Source organism: Panthera uncia, chromosome D1 (assembly GCF_023721935.1).
Source record: "Panthera uncia isolate 11264 chromosome D1, Puncia_PCG_1.0, whole genome shotgun sequence".
In the NCBI taxonomy this organism is placed as follows: Eukaryota; Metazoa; Chordata; class Mammalia; order Carnivora; family Felidae; genus Panthera; species Panthera uncia.
Window position 1 is genome coordinate 52,694,292 of NC_064808.1, and position 18,634 is coordinate 52,712,925.

The 18,634-nt window shown below is 40.1% G+C and overlaps 2 protein-coding genes across 2 annotated transcripts in view; one reads left to right on the plus strand and one right to left on the minus strand.

Annotated features, from left to right (window-relative positions):
- Positions 1 to 1,083: 1,083 nt before the first annotated feature.
- On the plus strand, positions 1,084 to 2,129 carry LOC125937012 (olfactory receptor 52Z1P-like). Its single transcript, XM_049651511.1, is given in 2 exon segments — positions 1,084 to 1,837; positions 1,840 to 2,129. Coding segments are annotated over 2 exon segments (1,044 nt in total).
- Positions 2,130 to 6,299: 4,170 nt separating this feature from the next.
- Positions 6,300 to 18,634, minus strand: part of RRM1 (ribonucleotide reductase catalytic subunit M1) — a 36,376-nt gene continuing 24,041 nt past the window's right edge. Inside the window, exons 12-18 of the mRNA XM_049651522.1 lie at positions 16,541 to 16,690; positions 16,113 to 16,334; positions 13,708 to 13,784; positions 10,569 to 10,704; positions 9,684 to 9,779; positions 7,941 to 8,129; positions 6,300 to 6,929 (exon numbers count right to left, since the gene is read on the minus strand). Of these exons, the coding sequence (XP_049507479.1) occupies positions 6,741 to 6,929; positions 7,941 to 8,129; positions 9,684 to 9,779; positions 10,569 to 10,704; positions 13,708 to 13,784; positions 16,113 to 16,334; positions 16,541 to 16,690 (1,059 nt within the window). The 3' untranslated portion in view covers positions 6,300 to 6,740. The remainder of the gene's footprint in view (positions 6,930 to 7,940; positions 8,130 to 9,683; positions 9,780 to 10,568; positions 10,705 to 13,707; positions 13,785 to 16,112; positions 16,335 to 16,540; positions 16,691 to 18,634) is intronic.

Consider the following 18,634-nt stretch of genomic DNA (forward strand, 5'->3'; position numbering starts at 1 on the left):
GGATCTTTTCCTATCTGCTCCCTTAATTACACAAAAATCTGGTCAACACTTTGAAATTACTGCTCTCAGAACCCAACTAAATGTTCAGCCTCCTCCCATCTTCTTCCTATTCCTCCTTGGCCTGCTCAACAAGCAGTGCTCAAGTACGTCCTCGATGCCTGGGCTTGGTGGGGGGTTGGAGGGGAAATCAGCACTTGCAGCTCCAGCAGCACGAGGGAAGAATGCTGTTTCCTGGCTTTCCAGGAGCTTACATTGAGAGGAAAGCAAAATCATCATCCATGACACTGAGGACAAGGCCAGGCAGGAGGCCTCAGAGTCAGTCTATAGAGGCTTAGGAAGGCAAGAGTCCCTGTGACCTGTTGTTTGAGGTCCAGCAATTTTCCCCTGGCCTTGCCACAGTGCAACCCAGGCACGAAAGTGAGGCCATCATTCCTGATAAACCCCACCTGGTTCTTCCACACTTCTTGGACCACAAATTCCTCATATTTCCTCCTTTCAAAGGTTTTCTTCATGCTTTCTAGTTTTACCTCTGGTCCATAACTTTTTTATTTTTATTTTTAATGTTTATGTTTGAGAGAGACAGAGTGTGAGCAGGGGAGGGGCAGAGAGACGGAGGCACAGAATCAGAAACAGGTTCCAGGCTGTGCCCTGAGAGCTGACACAGGGCTCAAACCCATGGACCTGGGCCAAAGTCGGACATTTAACTGATTGAGCCACCCAGGTGCCCCCCATTACCTTTTATTTTCCCTCATGTACCACACCTACTTTTCCTCCTAATCTTTTATTCAGCAATCAAATACCTGGAACATCACAGATAAACAAGGATCCTGTAAGTTTACATTTCACACACACAGGCCAAGAGCTCCCTGAGGACAAAGGATGCCTTGTTCACCTCCGTAGCTTCCGTAACACCTGGCATAGCACCCATCTGTGCCCCAAAGGAGTAGACATATGTACATGAAGAGGTGGACATTCATCACAAACCCCTCAGGCCCTAAAACAGAAATTGGCTTTCTTCCACTGACCATTTTGTTCTAACAGTCTCTGATCACCGCTCCTGGGGCCAACCCAAGGCCAAAGCTGATGGGTGAGGATGGAGATACCAGTGCCTTCAACATCTCCTACACCAACTTCTTCCTGGTGGGCTTCCCTGGATTGCGAGAGTGGCGGCGCCTCCTGGTCCTGCCTCTTACCTTCCTTTATGTGACGATCATCTCTGCAAACGTCCTGGTCATCCACACGGTGGTGGCCCAACGGAGTTTGCATCAGCCCATGTACATGCTCATCGCCCTGCTCCTGGCTGTCAACATTTGTACTGCCACAGCCGTGATGCCCAAAATGCTGGAGGGCTTTGTGCATTATGCTAACCCCATGTCACTGCATGGCTGCCTGGACCAGATGTTCTGTATCTACTTTACTCTCCTGGACTACAATCTCCTGCTGGCCATGGCCCTAGACCGCTACGTGGCCATCTGTCACCCACTCTGCTATACTGACCTGATAACCTCCCACCTGCTGGGAGTGCTGGCCATTCTTGCTCTGACACGGAGCCTGGAAGTAGCAGTGCCTTTGGTGGTGCTAACGTCACGAGCTCAATTCTGCCAGACAATGGTGATTCGACACTTTGCCTGTGAGTACATTGCACTGCTGAGCATAGCTTGTGGAGACTTGACTTTCAACAATGGGTTGGGACTGACCATGCGGTTGGTCACTATGACCTTGGATCTAGCCCTGCGAGGGAACTCCTATACACGCATCATCTATGCTGCCTTCCGGATCTCTTCTGGGAGAGCCTGAGCCAAGGCCTTGCACACATGTGGCTCCCACTTACTGGTCATCCTATCTACCTCTCTGGTCTCTCCACCTCCATTGTCTTCCGAGTGGCCAAGACTGTGTCTCCGGATGTCCAGAACCTGCTCAGTGCCATCTACATGCCACTCCCAGGATCCTTGAATCCTATCATTTATGGAGTACAGACCAGGGAGATCCGGCAACATGTGGAAAAGATGCTCTATAGCAATAAATCAGCCCAGGAGGTTGGGGAGAAGCCAGAGACTGCAGAATATGAGAGTGGAGGGGCAACTGCCAGAGTGAAAGGACTTTATCAACTTGGGAAGTTGGGGTTGTGACTTCTGGGAATAAGAAATAAGCAGGCATCACTGAAGGACAGGCTGAAATCGTGAGATTATGGGCTCAAGGGAAGGCCTGTTGTTAGCCAACTACCACTTTTTAAATTCTTAGAATGCTTTTTCTATTTCCATTCCAATAATAAAATTGCTTTTCCCTATTTATCTTTCTGTTTAGTTTCTTTGTCCTCTTCCCCCTGACTCCTGAGAAAACCCCAGTTAATATTTGGATGTATAGAGCCCCCCTGGAAGCTGTACAGAGCGTCATACAGACCACAACCCACTCTGAACATCCTGTCCGAAACAAATAGGCTAGGACCCTTCCCTGGGGCCCAGTCTCTCCCAAATACAGCCTAAGACTTGACATGAAGCCCAGTCTGACCAAATATACAGGTCAGCCTTGCACTCTCTAGTCTAACCCAAGCACACAGGTTGGGTTATAGAGACTATCAGTCCCAAACACAGGTGAGCCCCCAGGCTGGATATCCCAATCTGACATAGGCACACAGGTCAGGCCTACTCCAAATATCCAGTCTAGCCCACATAAACAGATCAGGTCCTGCCCCACCGGCGGCATCAAGTCTGACAGACACCCAGACCAACTCTTCGCCCAGTAACCAGTCTGTTCCAAAGACCAAACTAGACCCTGATATGGTACTTGAGTCTGACCCAAACCCATAGGTTAGGTCACTCTTCCCATAGTAGCCAGAGTGAGCTATCTAAAAGTATTCCCTGCTTAAAAGTCTTCCACAACTCTGTCAATAAGATGGTGCGTCCTTCAGGGCTGTCCCAGAAAGGAGCTGTGGTGCCTGCGTATTATGCAGAACCATGTGTAAACTAGGCCTGAGTTTTCTCTTCTGTTAACTGATCATAGGGACCTCCCCAAAGGTGCAGGCAAGAGTGAGGATCATGGGCATTTGGGCCACTTCTTCAATAACTTACTTGTACTTTCAGGGCCTCTCGAGCCAAATCCTGTATATACCACTTCAATGTATATACCATTTGATGACGGAATGCTGCTGCGCAGGTGCAGCTTTATGGCTTGGTGGGTCAGACACCACCCAGTTCCTGACGGGAAGCTCAGGTCACACAGTTTAGTGGCCCATGGTTAAGCATTCAGTCTCTTCTAAGGCTGAGTAGCAAGCCAAAAGACGTTTCTCAAAAGGTGAATACTTACTGACAGAGGATGGCAGGGCTCTGCTCCAAAATCCAAAGAGCCTGCTAGAGGCTCCAAATAGCAACCCTATCTGCCACCGCCACTTCAACACCATAGACCTACTGGATCACATGGCCCAAGTGGCAGAGCAGCTGCAGGGTGGGCCTAGGCCTATTGTAGAGCCTTCTCTTGTTCCAAGCCCTGCTCAAAACCAGTAGCTTTTCAGGTCATTTGGTAAACAGACCAGAGTAGCACACCTAAATGAGGAATACACTGCCATGCTGACGCCAACATCCAAAGAGGCCCGCTAGGCCTTGTGCCAGTCTTTTGCTTGTGGGAGGAGCCAGATGCAACAATTTATCTTTCACCATAGAAGGAATATCTCAATATGCCTCATACCATTTGACCCCTAGAAATTTCACAGAGGTAGAAGGCCCCCAAATTTTTGTCAGATTATTTCCCACCCTCTGACACACAAATGTCTTCCCGGTAAGCCTAGAGTAGTTGTTACTTCTTGCTCAGTAGGTCTAATCAGCACGTCATCAATGTATTGGAGCAGTGTGGAAAAGGTAGTCAAGATGAACTAAATTATGAGAAAGGGCTGGAGAGTTGATACACCCTGGAGGTGGAACATACACACAATCACCCAGAACCTTGCCTCTTGTAAGTATTTGATTAGGAGCATCCAATGATGGTATTTTGAGTGTCTCTATTACCACATCACACCACAAACTATCAATACTTCCTTTACCACTGGAAATAGTCATTAGTGCCTTTAAATCTAATCAGATTAGAGAATCAATTCCAGAAACTCCAGAACCAATTCAGAAGATTCATCCTTAAGATTCTACTTCTCTAGAACCACTTTTGGTACCAAAATCTGTATCAGTCAGGGTTCTCATTCTCTATAAAGAGAAATAAAACTAATGAGAAAATGGGAGGGGGGAGCATGAGAGAGAGGGAGGGAGAGAAAGGAGAGAGAGATTTTAAGTAACTGTCTCACACAATTGTGGAACTAGCAAATCTAAAATTGGCAGAGCAGGCTGGCACACTGGAGACCCAGAAAAGAAGTGATATTGTAGCTCAAGTCCGAAGGCAGTCTGAAGACAAAAGTCTTTCTTTCTTAGGGGACCTCAATCTTTCTTCTCTTAAGGCCTTCAACTGATTGGATGAGGAACCCACATTATGGAGGGTAATCTGATTTACTCAAAGTCTACTGATTTAAATGTTAATGTCATCTAAAAAAATATCTTCACAGCTATCTAGGCTAGTGTTTGACCAAGTATCTGTGTACCATGGCCTAGCCAGTTTACACATAAAATTAACAATCACAGATGCCTAGGCTCAGAAAAAAGCCTACCCATATGTGGAGAAAGTGCCCTAGCACAGAGCCAGTCTACATAGAGAGCTCCTGAAATTCAAGGATATCTGTCAAAACATTAACTGAACAGAGATTTCAGTGATTACACACACTAGGGAATAGTCTCTGCAAAAGTAGTTTGGAAAAGTACCAAACAATATTTCAACAACAACCAAAAAATTACAGGCATTACAATGAAATAGGAAAACATAGCTCATTCAAAGGAACAAGAAAAACTGACAGAAACCATCCCTGAGGAAGCCCAGCCACCAGACTTACTAGACAAAGATATTAAAACAACTGTCTTAAAAATGCTTGAAGAGCTAAAGGAAAACATGAACAAACAAAGGAAATCAGAAAAACAATGCATTAAAATCAGAATATCGACATGGAGACAGAAATCGTTCAAAGGAAACAAACAAATTTTAAAGCTGAAAAGAATAACTAAGATGAAAAATTCACCAAGGGGGCTCAAACAGATGTTGAGTGTGAAGAAGAATCAGTGACCTTGATGATATGACAGTTAAATTATTGAGCCTAAGGAACAGAAAAAATATTAAGAAAAGTGAATGACACCTAAGGGACCTGGGGGACATAAGCAGTGGAATGAGCGATGCATTACAGGAGTCCCAGAAGGAAAAGAGAGAAAGGGGCAAAAAGATTATCTGAAGAAAAATGGCTGAAAACTTCCCAAATTTAATGAAAGATGTAAATCTACTGATCCAAGCAGGTCAACAAACATCAAGAAAGATAAACTCAGAGATCCACACCAAGGTACATTGTAATCAAACTGTCAAAAGCCATTAGGATAGCTAGTATGAAAAATACAAAAAATTAGCAAGTGTCAGCAAAGATGTGGAATAATTGGAACTCTCATGCATTACTGGTAGGAATGTAAAATGGTGCAGCTTGAGCCTACAGAAAAGTTTGGCAGTTCCTCAAGTTCCTTCAAATTAAACATTGAATTATGATGTATTCCCACAATTCCACTTCTAGGTATATACCCAAAAAAACTGAAAACAGGAATTCAGATACTGGTGCATCAATGTTCAGAGCAGCATTATTCACGATAGCCAAAATGGTGGAAATAACATCAATGTCTATTCACATATGAATGGAAAGACAAAATGTGATATATACATACAATGGAGTATTACTCAGGCTTTAAGAGGAATTAAAGTCTGCTATATGCTACATGGATGAACCCTGAAAACAGGCTAAGTGAAATAAGCCAGACACAAAAGGTCACATACTATAGTATTCCATTTATATGAGGTACCTAGAATAAGCAAATTCAAAGACAGAAAGTAGAATAGAGGTTACCAGGGATTGAGAGGTGAAGGAAATGAGGAGTTATTGTTTTAGAGTTTCTGTTTGGGATGATGACAAATTTCTGGAAATAAGATAGTGATGATGGTTGTACACTGTATATGTACTTTATGCCACTAAATTGTATGCTTTAAAGTGGGTAAAATGGTAACACTTATGCTAATATATTTTACAATAGAAAGAAGAAATAGGCATATGTTAAGATCAGAATTGTAGAAGGCATCTGAGTAATTTTTCTTAAAATTTCCTCCCTGAACTCTCAAAGAACAGAAAATATTTTTTCAAATTTGACCTTTGTATGAAAATAAATGACAAATTTGGTCTCACATAATCACTTTGAAATGTTTATTTCAGAATGACCAACAGGACCTTATCCAGATAAAGGTCCTGCCAACACTTCTCACAGGTTATGACTCAGTTTTGCTTCTATGGACCCACCAGTCAAAGCAGTAAAACTAAGTCTTCTTATGAAAACTGAGGTCACCAAAAAAGGGGTGCCAAGTGGGCAATGAAACCCTATTCAGTTACTTCCTATTTGCAAGATGACCTCTTTTGCATTCCTAAAACTTCTACTTTGATTCCCAATATATTGATTTAAAATATCAGTACTTTCACACTATTATATAGAAACAGTACTTTAAATCAATTGCTCCTTTTGCTGCAATAAGGTCCAACAAAACCTTAGCACTTCAAGCAAACCTACTGTGCCTATCTATGCTCAAGAAGTAGTTTGGCTGTGAGGAAGTGCTGGTCTCTTCCAAGCCTTTCCTCAGGACCCACACATCAGACACTCTTCTCTATTCTCCAAAGAGCACACCATGGCTGCTGTGTTCCTCTCCTTCTCTTCTTCTTCTTTTGTTGCCTTCTCCTTATCTTTCAGCTTCTCCTTATTTAGAGTGAACTGGATTGGATTCGCTGCTGGTCGTGTCCTTAAGTAATACATTCCAGTCTTCAAACCCTACACAAAGGAAGCAAATACAACAATTAGAAATTGTAAGAACACTAGACATTCGAAACCAATGTTTAAAATACATTTCCATAAACCACATCAGATTGTTTTCTAAACCTGAAATTCCATCTCCTGTAGGAAGCCTTCTCAAAAATGCTTAAAGACAAAGAGTCAGTACATTGTGTTCATTTTACCCCTAAAAAAGCTTATCTTTTTGGAAATGTCAAACATTTTTGTTCTATAGTCTTTTGTTTTTATGTGTATGACTTCCATGTTTGCCTAAAACAATGTTTGCCTTATAATTATTTAGAGATCTAGACTGTGTCTCTGTAAAGAACAGATGATGACTACTTCAAGGATAAGTACCATCATCTTCTATTTGGTATCCCCAGTCTTAGCACATAGTATGTAGTCAATAAATGTCTCTTAAATTAAAAAGAAAAAAATTTAATTCTATATAAATACCCAGGTGATTGCCAGTTAATAAGGATAGAATCCAGAATCACAGGACTTTACAGTTGCCAATGACAAGCTAAGTAATTTGGCTTTTAGATTGTAGATAAAGTGGAGAAACAATGGATGTTTTTGAACAGTGAGTGGGTTGACATGTGTAAAGTTTTATTTTAGAAATGGTAGCAGTGCACAAGATAATGCAGTTACTAGAAGCAAAGAGATCAGTTAAGAAGTTAAGAATAATGGTAGTGGAACAGGAAGAAAGATATTCAAGAAACAGTACAAAGGTACAACCACCACAACTTGGTGAGTAATTGTATGGAGAATAAAGGGAGGGTCGTAGGTAACTCCAAGGTTTCAAAACTAATAATGAAATAATCCTAAAAGAAACAAGAAAATCCAAAGTGAGAGCTTAATCTGGCACAAAAACCATGGTTTGGTTTTAACATATTGGATTTGAAATGAAAGAACTAGGTGGCAATATTTAAATAGGCAGCTAGAAGGTAAAACTGCTCCAATTCCAAAATATCCCAAGCTGGCAACAAGTCCATGATTTCCTCCACCAACCTGCTTCCAGCCGTAGAAGTGCATACTAGTGAGTTTGCCATAGTTAGGCTCAGCAATGTGGATGTTCAAAGACTGGCTTTGATCAATGAAAGCACCTCTTTCAGCTGCCATCTTAAGAACGGTTTTCTGTGAGATCTCCCACACAGTCTTATAAAGTTGCTTCAGGTCATCAGGAATTTCTGGTATGTTCTGAAGAAGGAAAAACAAATGTTTATTGCACTCTGGTTGAAGAAATCAGTATAATTAACATAATTTTTTTAATGTTTATTTATTTTTGAGAGAGAAAGAGAGAGCAAGTGGGGTAGGAACAGAGAGAGGGGGAAGAGGATCCGAAGCAGGCTCTGCACTGACAGCAGCGAGCCTGACGCAGGGCTTGAACTCATGAACTGTGAGATCATAATCTAAGCCAAAGTCAGAGTCTCAACTGACTGAGCCACCCAGGCGTCCCTTTAATTAACATAATTAATGATACCAGGGTCTGGCCTCAGTTCTATTTCCTGCCAGATCTGACCCATACCGTTCAGTATCATACAATATGAGCCCTTATCAAGTTTCCCAAGACTGCTTACTCTGGATTAGAATGTCCAACAAAACTCCATTTAACCAACAAAATATATGGCTGGTGGTAATGATTAAAGATCCATTTCTATTTGGATTATAGCCAAAATATTCATTGTTCTAGAGGCACTTAAAAAAGGAAGGAACCAAGCAGCAATAAATGACCCTTAAGCTTTACAAAAAACACAAATAATCAGGGCTATAACTCACAGGTACATGATCAAGGGAAGCAATGAAACAAACCCCTTTTGGAGTCAACAGAACATTTTCTTAGGTATAGGGTTAATCTGCATCAAAACATACAGACTAGCTAATAGTGTTACCATTTCTTCCAGCAAAAATAGAACTGTTACAGAAATCTTTATCTGTGTTACCAAGGAGACAAATGTTTAGACAGAGGTCTCCATCCACAAATAAATGCTTCTTGGGCACCTGGGTGGCTCAGTCATTTGAGCGTCCGACTTTGGCTCAGGTCACGATCTCGCCATTCAGAGTTTGTGCCCCACATCAGGCTCTATGCTGACAGCTCAGAGCCTGGAGCCTGTTTCAGATTCTGTATCTCCCTCTCTCTCTCTGCCCCTCCCTGGCTCGTGGTGTCTCTCTCTCTCTCTCTCAAAAATAAATAAACATTTAAAAAAAATTTTTTTTAAATAAATGCTTCTTGATTCTCGGCTGCAAATATGCAAATATTTTATTGTTAAATACTATTTGCGGCTCTGTTTTTGGGACTCTGAGTCCTCAATCCCCACCATACTTTTAAATTAAGTCTGACTCTCTAATTTCACACTTTATCAGTGGTCCCCAAACTTTGATGCATTTTGGAATGACCCAGATGGTCTTTAAAAAATACTAATGCCTGGTTCCCATTTTCAGGTATTCCAACTTAATTGTTATGCAACCTAAGCTTCCGAAATTTTTTTTAAGCTTCAGAATTTTAAAAGCTCCCCAACTGATTCTTATGTACAGAGAAGTTGGAAACTACTGCTTTATATTATTGCACAAACAAGAGGGAAAGGCCTAGCTATGTGAAGATGTATATAATCCTAGCACAACAATGCAGAGGTGAACATAAGCCTATATGACCACAGTGAATAGCCATTCTTTCTCTCCACTGCCTGGGATAAGTGAGAAGGTACCGATGTCCAACTTAGCTACTAAAGAGCACACTTCATTTTCATTCTGTACCTGGATAGAACCATTGCATGCAATAATCTGATTTTTCATCTCTTCATTCCACAAGCCCCGCTCAGTAAGATCCTTCAGTAAGTGTGGATTTACAATCTGAATGAAAAAGCAAAAAAGATGCCAAGGAATAATTAAGAATGACAGGGCTAAACAGGATCACAGGCCTGGAACTTAAAGTAAATAAGATCATTTAAAGAAGCATTTAACATTAGATTACCTGGTAAATTCTGTATTTTATAAAACTGAGAGGCCCATCCTACCAAACAAAAGCTGTATTCCTTTAAATCTTGACCTGTTATTCAAGAAACGTAATATTTGCAAAGGTGAAAAGAGCCAGCATTGCCTAAGACGGGTAAATCTTTGTGGACTCTTTTTTTTTTTTTCCTAAGAAAGGATACAATAAATACTTAAGAAAAAATAGAAATGCATCCACTCCAAACCTACAGAAATTGATTTCAGGAGATCTGGAAATTCACAAATAAAAATCTTCTAGATTAGTGGTTCTCAACCCTAGCTGCATATTAGAATTACCTGGGAACCGTAAAAAAAACACTAGTCCTACCTACCAGAAATTCTAATTTGTAAACAAGTTATTTGTAAAAATTTGTGAATTGTAACCATCATTACAGGATGGTTAAATATCATGTGAACTCTAACATCAACAACTTATTTTCCTATGTAACCCTCAAAAATTCATTCTTTTGACAGATATTTATTAAATGTCTATTATGTGCTGAAATAGAGTAACACTGGAGATGAAGATGACTCATTTTATCAAAGCTGTGCCCTGTACTAAGCAAAAAGGGGCAAACTAAATAGGAGTTGTCATTTACTCCCAACATCGGGCTTTTGCACAATCTCCTGTAGGTCTAGTCGTGATCTCACCTGAAATTCTCCCGACAAGACTCTGCGAGTATAGATGTTGCTGGTATAAGGTTCGATGGACTCATTATTTCCCAGAATCTGAGCAGTTGAAGCAGTAGGCATTGGGGCAATAAGTAAACTGTTTCTTATACCATACCTAAAGAAAAGGAGATTATCAGATGCTGGTCCTAAAGCTATAATCTGCCAGGAAGGCAGTTACTTCATGTCATTGTAGTAAATGCAGATGCTGTGAGTGACACCATACATGCATTAGACTCATATAATGACTTTTGCATGCAACCCCAGTAGAGATGCAACTTCACAGTATGAATGGTATAGCTTGCCCCTCTCCTAAATGCCTGAATCCTCAACTCAATTAGCACAATTTTTAGTGCTGGCAATTCTTATTATGACGATTTATTAGCATTTGATACACTAGCTTGCTCAGGGAAATACTCAAATGACTGTTGGAGAGTCCCCACCTGTATCAGGGTACATTCATTCAACCCTCACTCTTTTCTAAGTACCTATATGATCACTGTGCTAAGCTCTTTAAGGAAAAATAATGATGTGAAAGTGGTCACAATCAGGCATCTATCACCAAAATTCTCCACAGGAAAAAATTATGCTCAGATTATGTATATTCCTGACTTCTTCTATTACCTCTTTAATCATAACGTTCCTAGAGGAAGGTTAACATCTTTGACTCTATTCACTGCCAGAGTGCTTAAGGAAGAGTACACTATCTGAACACTGCCCTTAGCTTGTTCTTCAAAGCTTAGCCTAAGAGATGACCCCTCTGGAACATCTTTCCCAACCAGGGAGACAATGCTGAATACAAATGCCAAATATAAGGGCACCTGGGTGCCTCAGTTGGTTGAACGTCCAACTTTGGCCCAGGTCATGATCCCATGCTTCATGGGTTCAAGCCCCGCATCAGGCTCTGTGCTGACAGGCTCAGAGCCTGGAGCCTGCTTCGGATTCTGTGTCTCCCTCTCTCTCTGCCCCTCCCCTACTCTCTTTGTCTCCCAAAAATAAACATTAAAAAAAAATTTTTTTATGCCAAATATAAATATTTCTTCTGCAAACATTTTCTATGACATGTACCTTTATGTACATTTTAACTACTTGTGTTACATGTCTTACTTTATTTAGTCTTAAGTTTCTCAAAGAGTTTGTCTTTACTACATTATATACCTCTGGATTTACACAGTACTTAGCTTAAAGCTTCATATCCTAATGGAATCTTAATCTCACTTTGTCACTTTGTAATTTTGAGGCATCAAGCAAACCACCAAAAGACCTCATGTCTTTCTTACTCAGTAAAGTGGACAGTGATTTCCTGTCCAAAGATAGGAAAATGTATTGAAGAGTCATATATATATATATATATATGTATATATATATATATATATATGGCACATACCAAACTATGGAATTGTCTGTAATCATTAAAAACATTAGGCAGATCTGCATGGACTAAAAAAAGAAAGATGTCCAAAATAAATCCCTAAAGGTCTTAAAATATGTCAAGTTAGGGGCGCGTGGGTGGCTCAGTCAGTTAAGCATCTAACTTCGGCTCAGGTCATGATCTCACGGTTTGTGGGTTCGAGCCCTGTGTCGGACTCTGTGCTGACACCTCAGGGCCTAGAGCCTGCTTTGGATTCTGTGTCTCCCTCTCTCTCTGCCCCTTCCCCTGCTTGCACTCTGTCTCTCTCCCTCTCTTTCCCAAAAATAAATAAACATTAAACATTAAAAAAAAAAAAGAATGTCAAGTTTGATCACATCTTTGAACAAAACTGTATGCATCTGCAAGCGTACTGAAAAAGGTCTAGAAAAATACACACTATTAACAACGGTTATCTCTGGGAAAAGGAGTAAGCTGGTTTTTGTTTGTTCTGTGGAACAAGTGGTTGGCAGAAGAGGTATAAAAAGAAGGGCTGTTGGGGCACCTGGGTGGCTCAGTCGGTTGGGCCTGACTCCAGCTCAGGTCATGATCTCATGATTCGTGAGTTCGAGCCCCACATTGGCTTGTTGCTGTCAGCACAGAGCCTGCTTTGGATCCTCTGTCCCCATCTCTCTGCCCCTCCCCTGCTTGCGTGCTCTCTCTCAAAAATAAACATTTAAAAATAAAAAAAGGAAGGGCTTTTACTTTCCATTTTATTTCTGTATTTGAATTTTATTATTCATGTATTAATTTTGAAAATTTAAAAAGTTGTGTATAGAAAAATATCTATAGCATTTTGACAAAAAAACACAAAAAATAAACTATAGCTTCATGTTTGTAAAAGTTGAATTTGCATGTAAATGTACACATGCATACATGTTCAAAAGAAAATCTGAAAGATGAGAGACAAGAAGATACAAACAGGTTTTTGGGGGAGGTGGTACTGGGATACTTTTCATTTTACTCCCTTTCACACATATATTTTCCTAGATTTTCTAATATGTATTATTTGAGTAATAAAACAATTTTAAGGTGAACAGATATTTTTAAAGAGTATTTTAAACCTATTACTTCCTTCTGTAAACATTAAACACTTTGCATATGCATTAACCCACAGATGACAGACTCATGAAGAAAATGAAAACAACTTGTTTATTATTCACTAAGCAAAACATTCTACCTGCCCTTAAATCTTTTATGTTTCTTAGATTGAAAGGCCCTAAAAAACCTCAAGTTTCACAGTTTTTCTTCCACACAGTTTAACACATTACCCTCCAAAACCTCTCCAAAATCCCTAACTTATTCCTATCACAATCAATTCAGCAAAAGCCATTTTGACAAATCACCAAGGTGGTTAAGCAAAAAATAAAAGTGAAAAACATTTAAAAAGCAAGCACAATGGAAAATATGAAGGTTTAATGAGAAAAAGAATTGCTTAATCCTGATAGTTAAGCCCCTAAAACAAGATGAGCTAATAATAATACCTACCATTTATTAAAATGTTTTCAGTGTACCAAGCAATTTGCAGGTTACTATTCATATATTATCTTACAAAGTATTTTTACAAAAACAGTTCTGTAAATAGGTCATGTAAGCCCCATTTAAAAGAGAAAAATAAGTTTCAGAAGTTAATAAAACATACCTAACTTCTGAAAGCCACAATGAGAGTAAAACCCTCCTTACTTTAAAGCTACCTTACATCTCCTTACTTACTTTGCAATCTTTTCCTTGAGAAGTTTCCAGTCCCATAGGTCTGTGGGAATAACATTCCACATATCATACTGAAGGATCTAGGGAATAAACAATGCAAATTTATGACAAACCACCCTACAACAATTTAAAACCATGACAAAAACCGAATGACTAACTGCCATGCCCTACATCCCAACAAATGTCTTCTAATGGAACTGTGTGAGGAATTCAAAGTCCAGAGATTCCCCTGGCCAAATTTCCATGCAGTCTAACTGATTAAAAGAATGTTAAAAAAACTGGTTAAGGCTTACTTCTTCCCCTTATCATATCTAGAACCCATATCATATCTACAAACCAGGAAATCCTAACATTAACACAAGTATATTGCTGAGATGCATTCTCTTTGTATAGTAAAGTGTTACTCTATTTTCATCTTTCTTAATTGCTTTGATCTGCCCCTTGATCTATTTGCTTAGCTACTAGACATCTATTTTCAAATCACTGCATATCAGACTTCCCCAAAATCAGCAGGAACATCAAGACTAAAAATAACATAACATTTTATTTTACACTGAAGAAAATCATTCTACCAATAATAAAGGCAGTGTGGACAGCAGAATTGTTCCCAGGTTCTCACCCCCTGGTGCACAGCCCATGTACAATGTCCTCCTCCCAAATGTGGGCAAGACCTGGGAATATGATGGATGTCACTTACATGATTATGGAAAAGGTGAAAAGTCTCTGCAGATGTAATTAAGGTCACCAATCAGTTAATTTTGAGATAAACAAAAGAGAAATTATCCTGGGTAGACCCGACTTATCAGATAAAAGCCCTCAAAAGAGCAATTGGACTCGGGTATTCTTGAAATGAGACACTCTCTCTCACTAGCTTTGAAGAAGCAAGATGTCATGAGTTCTACAGCAACAAAAAAAATGAATTCTGCCAACAACCAGGTGAGCTTAGAAGAGGACTCTGAGCTTCAGATGAGACTCCAGCCTCTACCAACACCTTGACTATAGCCTTGTGAGACCCAAACTAAGGCAAGCTTGGAACCCTGACTCAAGGAAACGATGATAACATGTTGTTTTAATGTACTATATTTAGCGAAAGAAAACTAATACAGTTAGCATTCTTCTTAGATCACTTTTACCAATGACTAGTTCTAAATAAAACATTAAAATAAAAGGGAGGGGTGCCTGGGTGGCTCAGTCGGTTGAGCGTCCAACTTCGGCTGAGGTCATGATCTCATGGCTCATGACTTTGAGCCCCACATCAGCTCTGTGCTGACAGCTCAGAGCTTGGAGTCTGCCTCGGATTCTGTGTCTCCCTCTCTCTGTTCCTCCCCTGCTCATGCTCTCTCTTTTAAAATAAATGAATGTCAAAAAAAATTTAAATAAACAAAGGGGTGAGGCGTCTGGTTGGCTTAGTTGATAGAGCGTGGGACTACTGATCTCGGGTTTGTAAGTTCAAGCCCCCGTTGGGTATAGAGATTTCTTAAAATAAAAATCTTAAAAAATAAATAAATAAATAAATAAAAGAACTTTGCCTACGATAAAGGGAGTCTGGCTGGCTCAGTTGGTGGAGCATGCGATTCTTGATCTCAGGGTTATAAATTTGAGCCCCATGTTGAGTGCAGAAATTACTTAAAAATTAAATCTTAAAAAAAAAAAGAGTATCTTTTTAACTCTAGAGAACAAAAGTACCATATTAGCTTCCTATGGCTGGTATAACAAATTACCATAAATTTGGTGGCTTAAAATAACAAAAATTTATTCTCTCCTAGCTCGGGAATCCAAAAGCCCAAAATGAACATGTTGGGAGGGCCACACTCCCTCCGGAGGCTCTAGAGCAGATTCTGTCCTTTGCCTCTTGCAGCTTCTAGTGACTATCAGCATTCTTGGGTTGTGGATGCATTACTCTGGTCTCTGCCTCCATCGTCATGTTGCCTCCTCCTCCCCTCTGTCTCCTATAAGGATACTGTCACTAGATTTAGGACCCAGCTGGAAAATCCAGGATAATCTTATTTCAAAATCCTTAATTATATCTGCAAAGACTTTTTTATTTTTATTTTTTTTAATTTTTTTTTAACGTTTATTTATTTTTGAGACAGAGAGACACAGAGCATGAACAGGGGAGGGTCAGAGAGAGAGGGAGACACAGAATCCGAAACAGGCTCCAGGCTCTGAGCCGTCAGCACAGAGGCCAATGCGGGGCTCGAACCCACGGACCGTGAGATCACGACCTGAGCCTAAGTCGGACGCTTAACCGACTGAGCCATCCAGGCGTCCCTGCAAAGACTTTTTTAAACCAAAAAGATAACATTCACAGGTTCCAGCAGTAAGATGTAAACATATCTTTTTGAGGGCAACCATTCAGCCTACTACAGGAACTTATAAGCAAAAAGAAATTTCATCCATATACTTACTCCTTTGCTGACTGGAGAGCCCTCATAGGTTTCATATGGGCCATGCTCCTTGGCCAGGTCACAGCTGGCTTCCAAGGCTCCATAATAAATAGTTTCAAAGATTTGCTTGTTTAGTAACTGGGCTTCTGGACTCTCAAAAGGATACCTCATCAGAATAAAAGCATCTGCCAGACCTTGTACCCCGATTCCAATGGGGCGATGGCGTTTATTTGATAAGCATGCCTTTGTGCCAACAGATTTAGAGAAGAAAGAGACATTACTGAATAGAAAAGGCAACATTCTGCACCAAATGATACCCTCTCTCTTTTTATCTCCATTTTCTCACACCATTCCACTGACAGCCATTTAAATAATGACTGGCAGACCGTGATACACTCCCTCCAACTTGGATTTCAATAATTACCAATAAGCAAAAAATCTATTCATACCTCTGGGACAGGGTAGTAATTAATATCAATAATTTTATTCAAGTTTCGGACAATGACTTTGGTAACTTCAGCCAACTTCTTAAAGTCATATGTGTGTTCTGACGTGACATACATATTCAGGGCTAGGGAAGCCAAGTTACAGACTGCAACCTGGAAGGCAAAGAAAAGGGGTCAAGAATCACACAATTTTTATTTCTTCCCCATGTCAATGACAGCAACATGTAAGCCTCTAATGCTCTATGATATTAAATTATAAAATTTTTATCTTTATCTTCTCCCTCTTCATCGTTCATTTCTAAATCCCAATACCTATTCACATGTGAGTTATAACACGCACCAGTGAAATAAGGAGAGAGAATCTGTGTTCCATACTCCATGGCTCTATGACCAGACATATATCCCACTGTGCTATAATTTTTTATGTATATTCATCTCAGTCAGGAGATGTATGCTGTCTAATATACCAGCCACTAGCCACATGTAGCTATTTCAATAAAATAAAAAATTCAGTTTCTCAGTTGCGATGATCATATATCATGAGCTCAACAGCCACCAGATACAGAACACTTCCATCACTATAGAACGCTTTTCCAAATTACACATTCCTACCTTACTCTAATTGAGATTCTGATAAGCCTTTAACAACAGGAGATCCAAGTTTGTGAATTCTGAAAAAGCTCTTCAGGTGATTTTCCACTACACTACACTAGGTGGTGATAGGCTTCTCCAGGAAAGAATCATATCTTATTTACCCTTATATTTTCAGTTCTGGTACCACATCTCACATATAATAAATGCTAAATAATGTTAAATGAATATTTTCTTTTCCACTTTGATTAGGACTATCCTAACCCAAACTCTCAACTCCTCTCACCTAGACTCCCTCATGCCCTTCATATCTACTCAATTCTACACAAGTTGCCTAAGTACCCATTTATAAAGTATAACTCAAATCACATAATCCAGTAATTGAGTCTGATAAATGCTAGGGAGCAAAATAAGGGAGGAAAAGACAAAAGAGTTCTAGGAATAAGGACAGAAGGATGCCATTTTTAAATACGGTTGTCAAGGAAGACATCACTGAGAATAGGACATATGAACAAACTGAAAAGGTTAGATAGCAAGCCATGTAGCTATCTGGGGGGTGGGGGGGGGGGAAGAGCATTTTAATATTCAAAATAAAGTAAACAGCAAAAGTCCTGAGGAAGGAGTGTGCTTGGTATGTTTGGGAACAGCAAGGAAATTAGTAGGGCTGGAGCACAGTGAGCAAGGAGGGAAAGTAACAGTAGATGAGATGGGCATCCCCAGTTGTGCATGACCTCATGGGGCATTATAAGGATTATGAATGAAAATGAATGAAGTATTGATACATACTACAACACAGATAAGCCTTGAAAACATGCTAAGTGACATAGGCCTGACACAATAGGCCACCATATTATATGATTCTGTTTGTATGGAACACCCACAAGAGGCAAATCCAGAGGTAGGAAACAGATTAGTAGAAGTTGCCAGGGGCTAGGGAAGGAGGCTTCCTCCTCCTTTCCATAGTTTATATCCAACATCCAAGCAGCCTGTCTTTCAACCACTACAACAATCTCCTTAGGCTCACCTCCAACCTATTCTCACACCAAAACACTCTATCACCAGAAACAAGAACCATCCTTCTCATCCTAGCATTTTGATGCTATTTTCCTTCCAGGAACCTACAAGGGCTTCCTACCTCTGCGACATGCCAGCTTTCACCTACTACCTTCCCTCCCTCAGCTATAGCCATCTCTCCATATACCAAACCATAATGTATTTGTTCCATCAGCACAAACTTATTTGATACACACTGCATAAAACCTATTCCTGTCTCTGATCTGACAGGCTATTCTTCCCAAATGGAAAGCCTGTCCATAAACTTCTTTTTTAAGAAACCAAATCTATGTCCCATTTCTATCCTTACCTCTTCTGTGAATTGCCTTAAAGATCCGAGATTAGAATTTTGTCTCACCATTCACTGAAAAGACTCTCCACCTGCTTATTATATACTTTAAACTGAATGAACATCCTGACACATTTTTGTGTTTGTCCTAAACCAACATGACT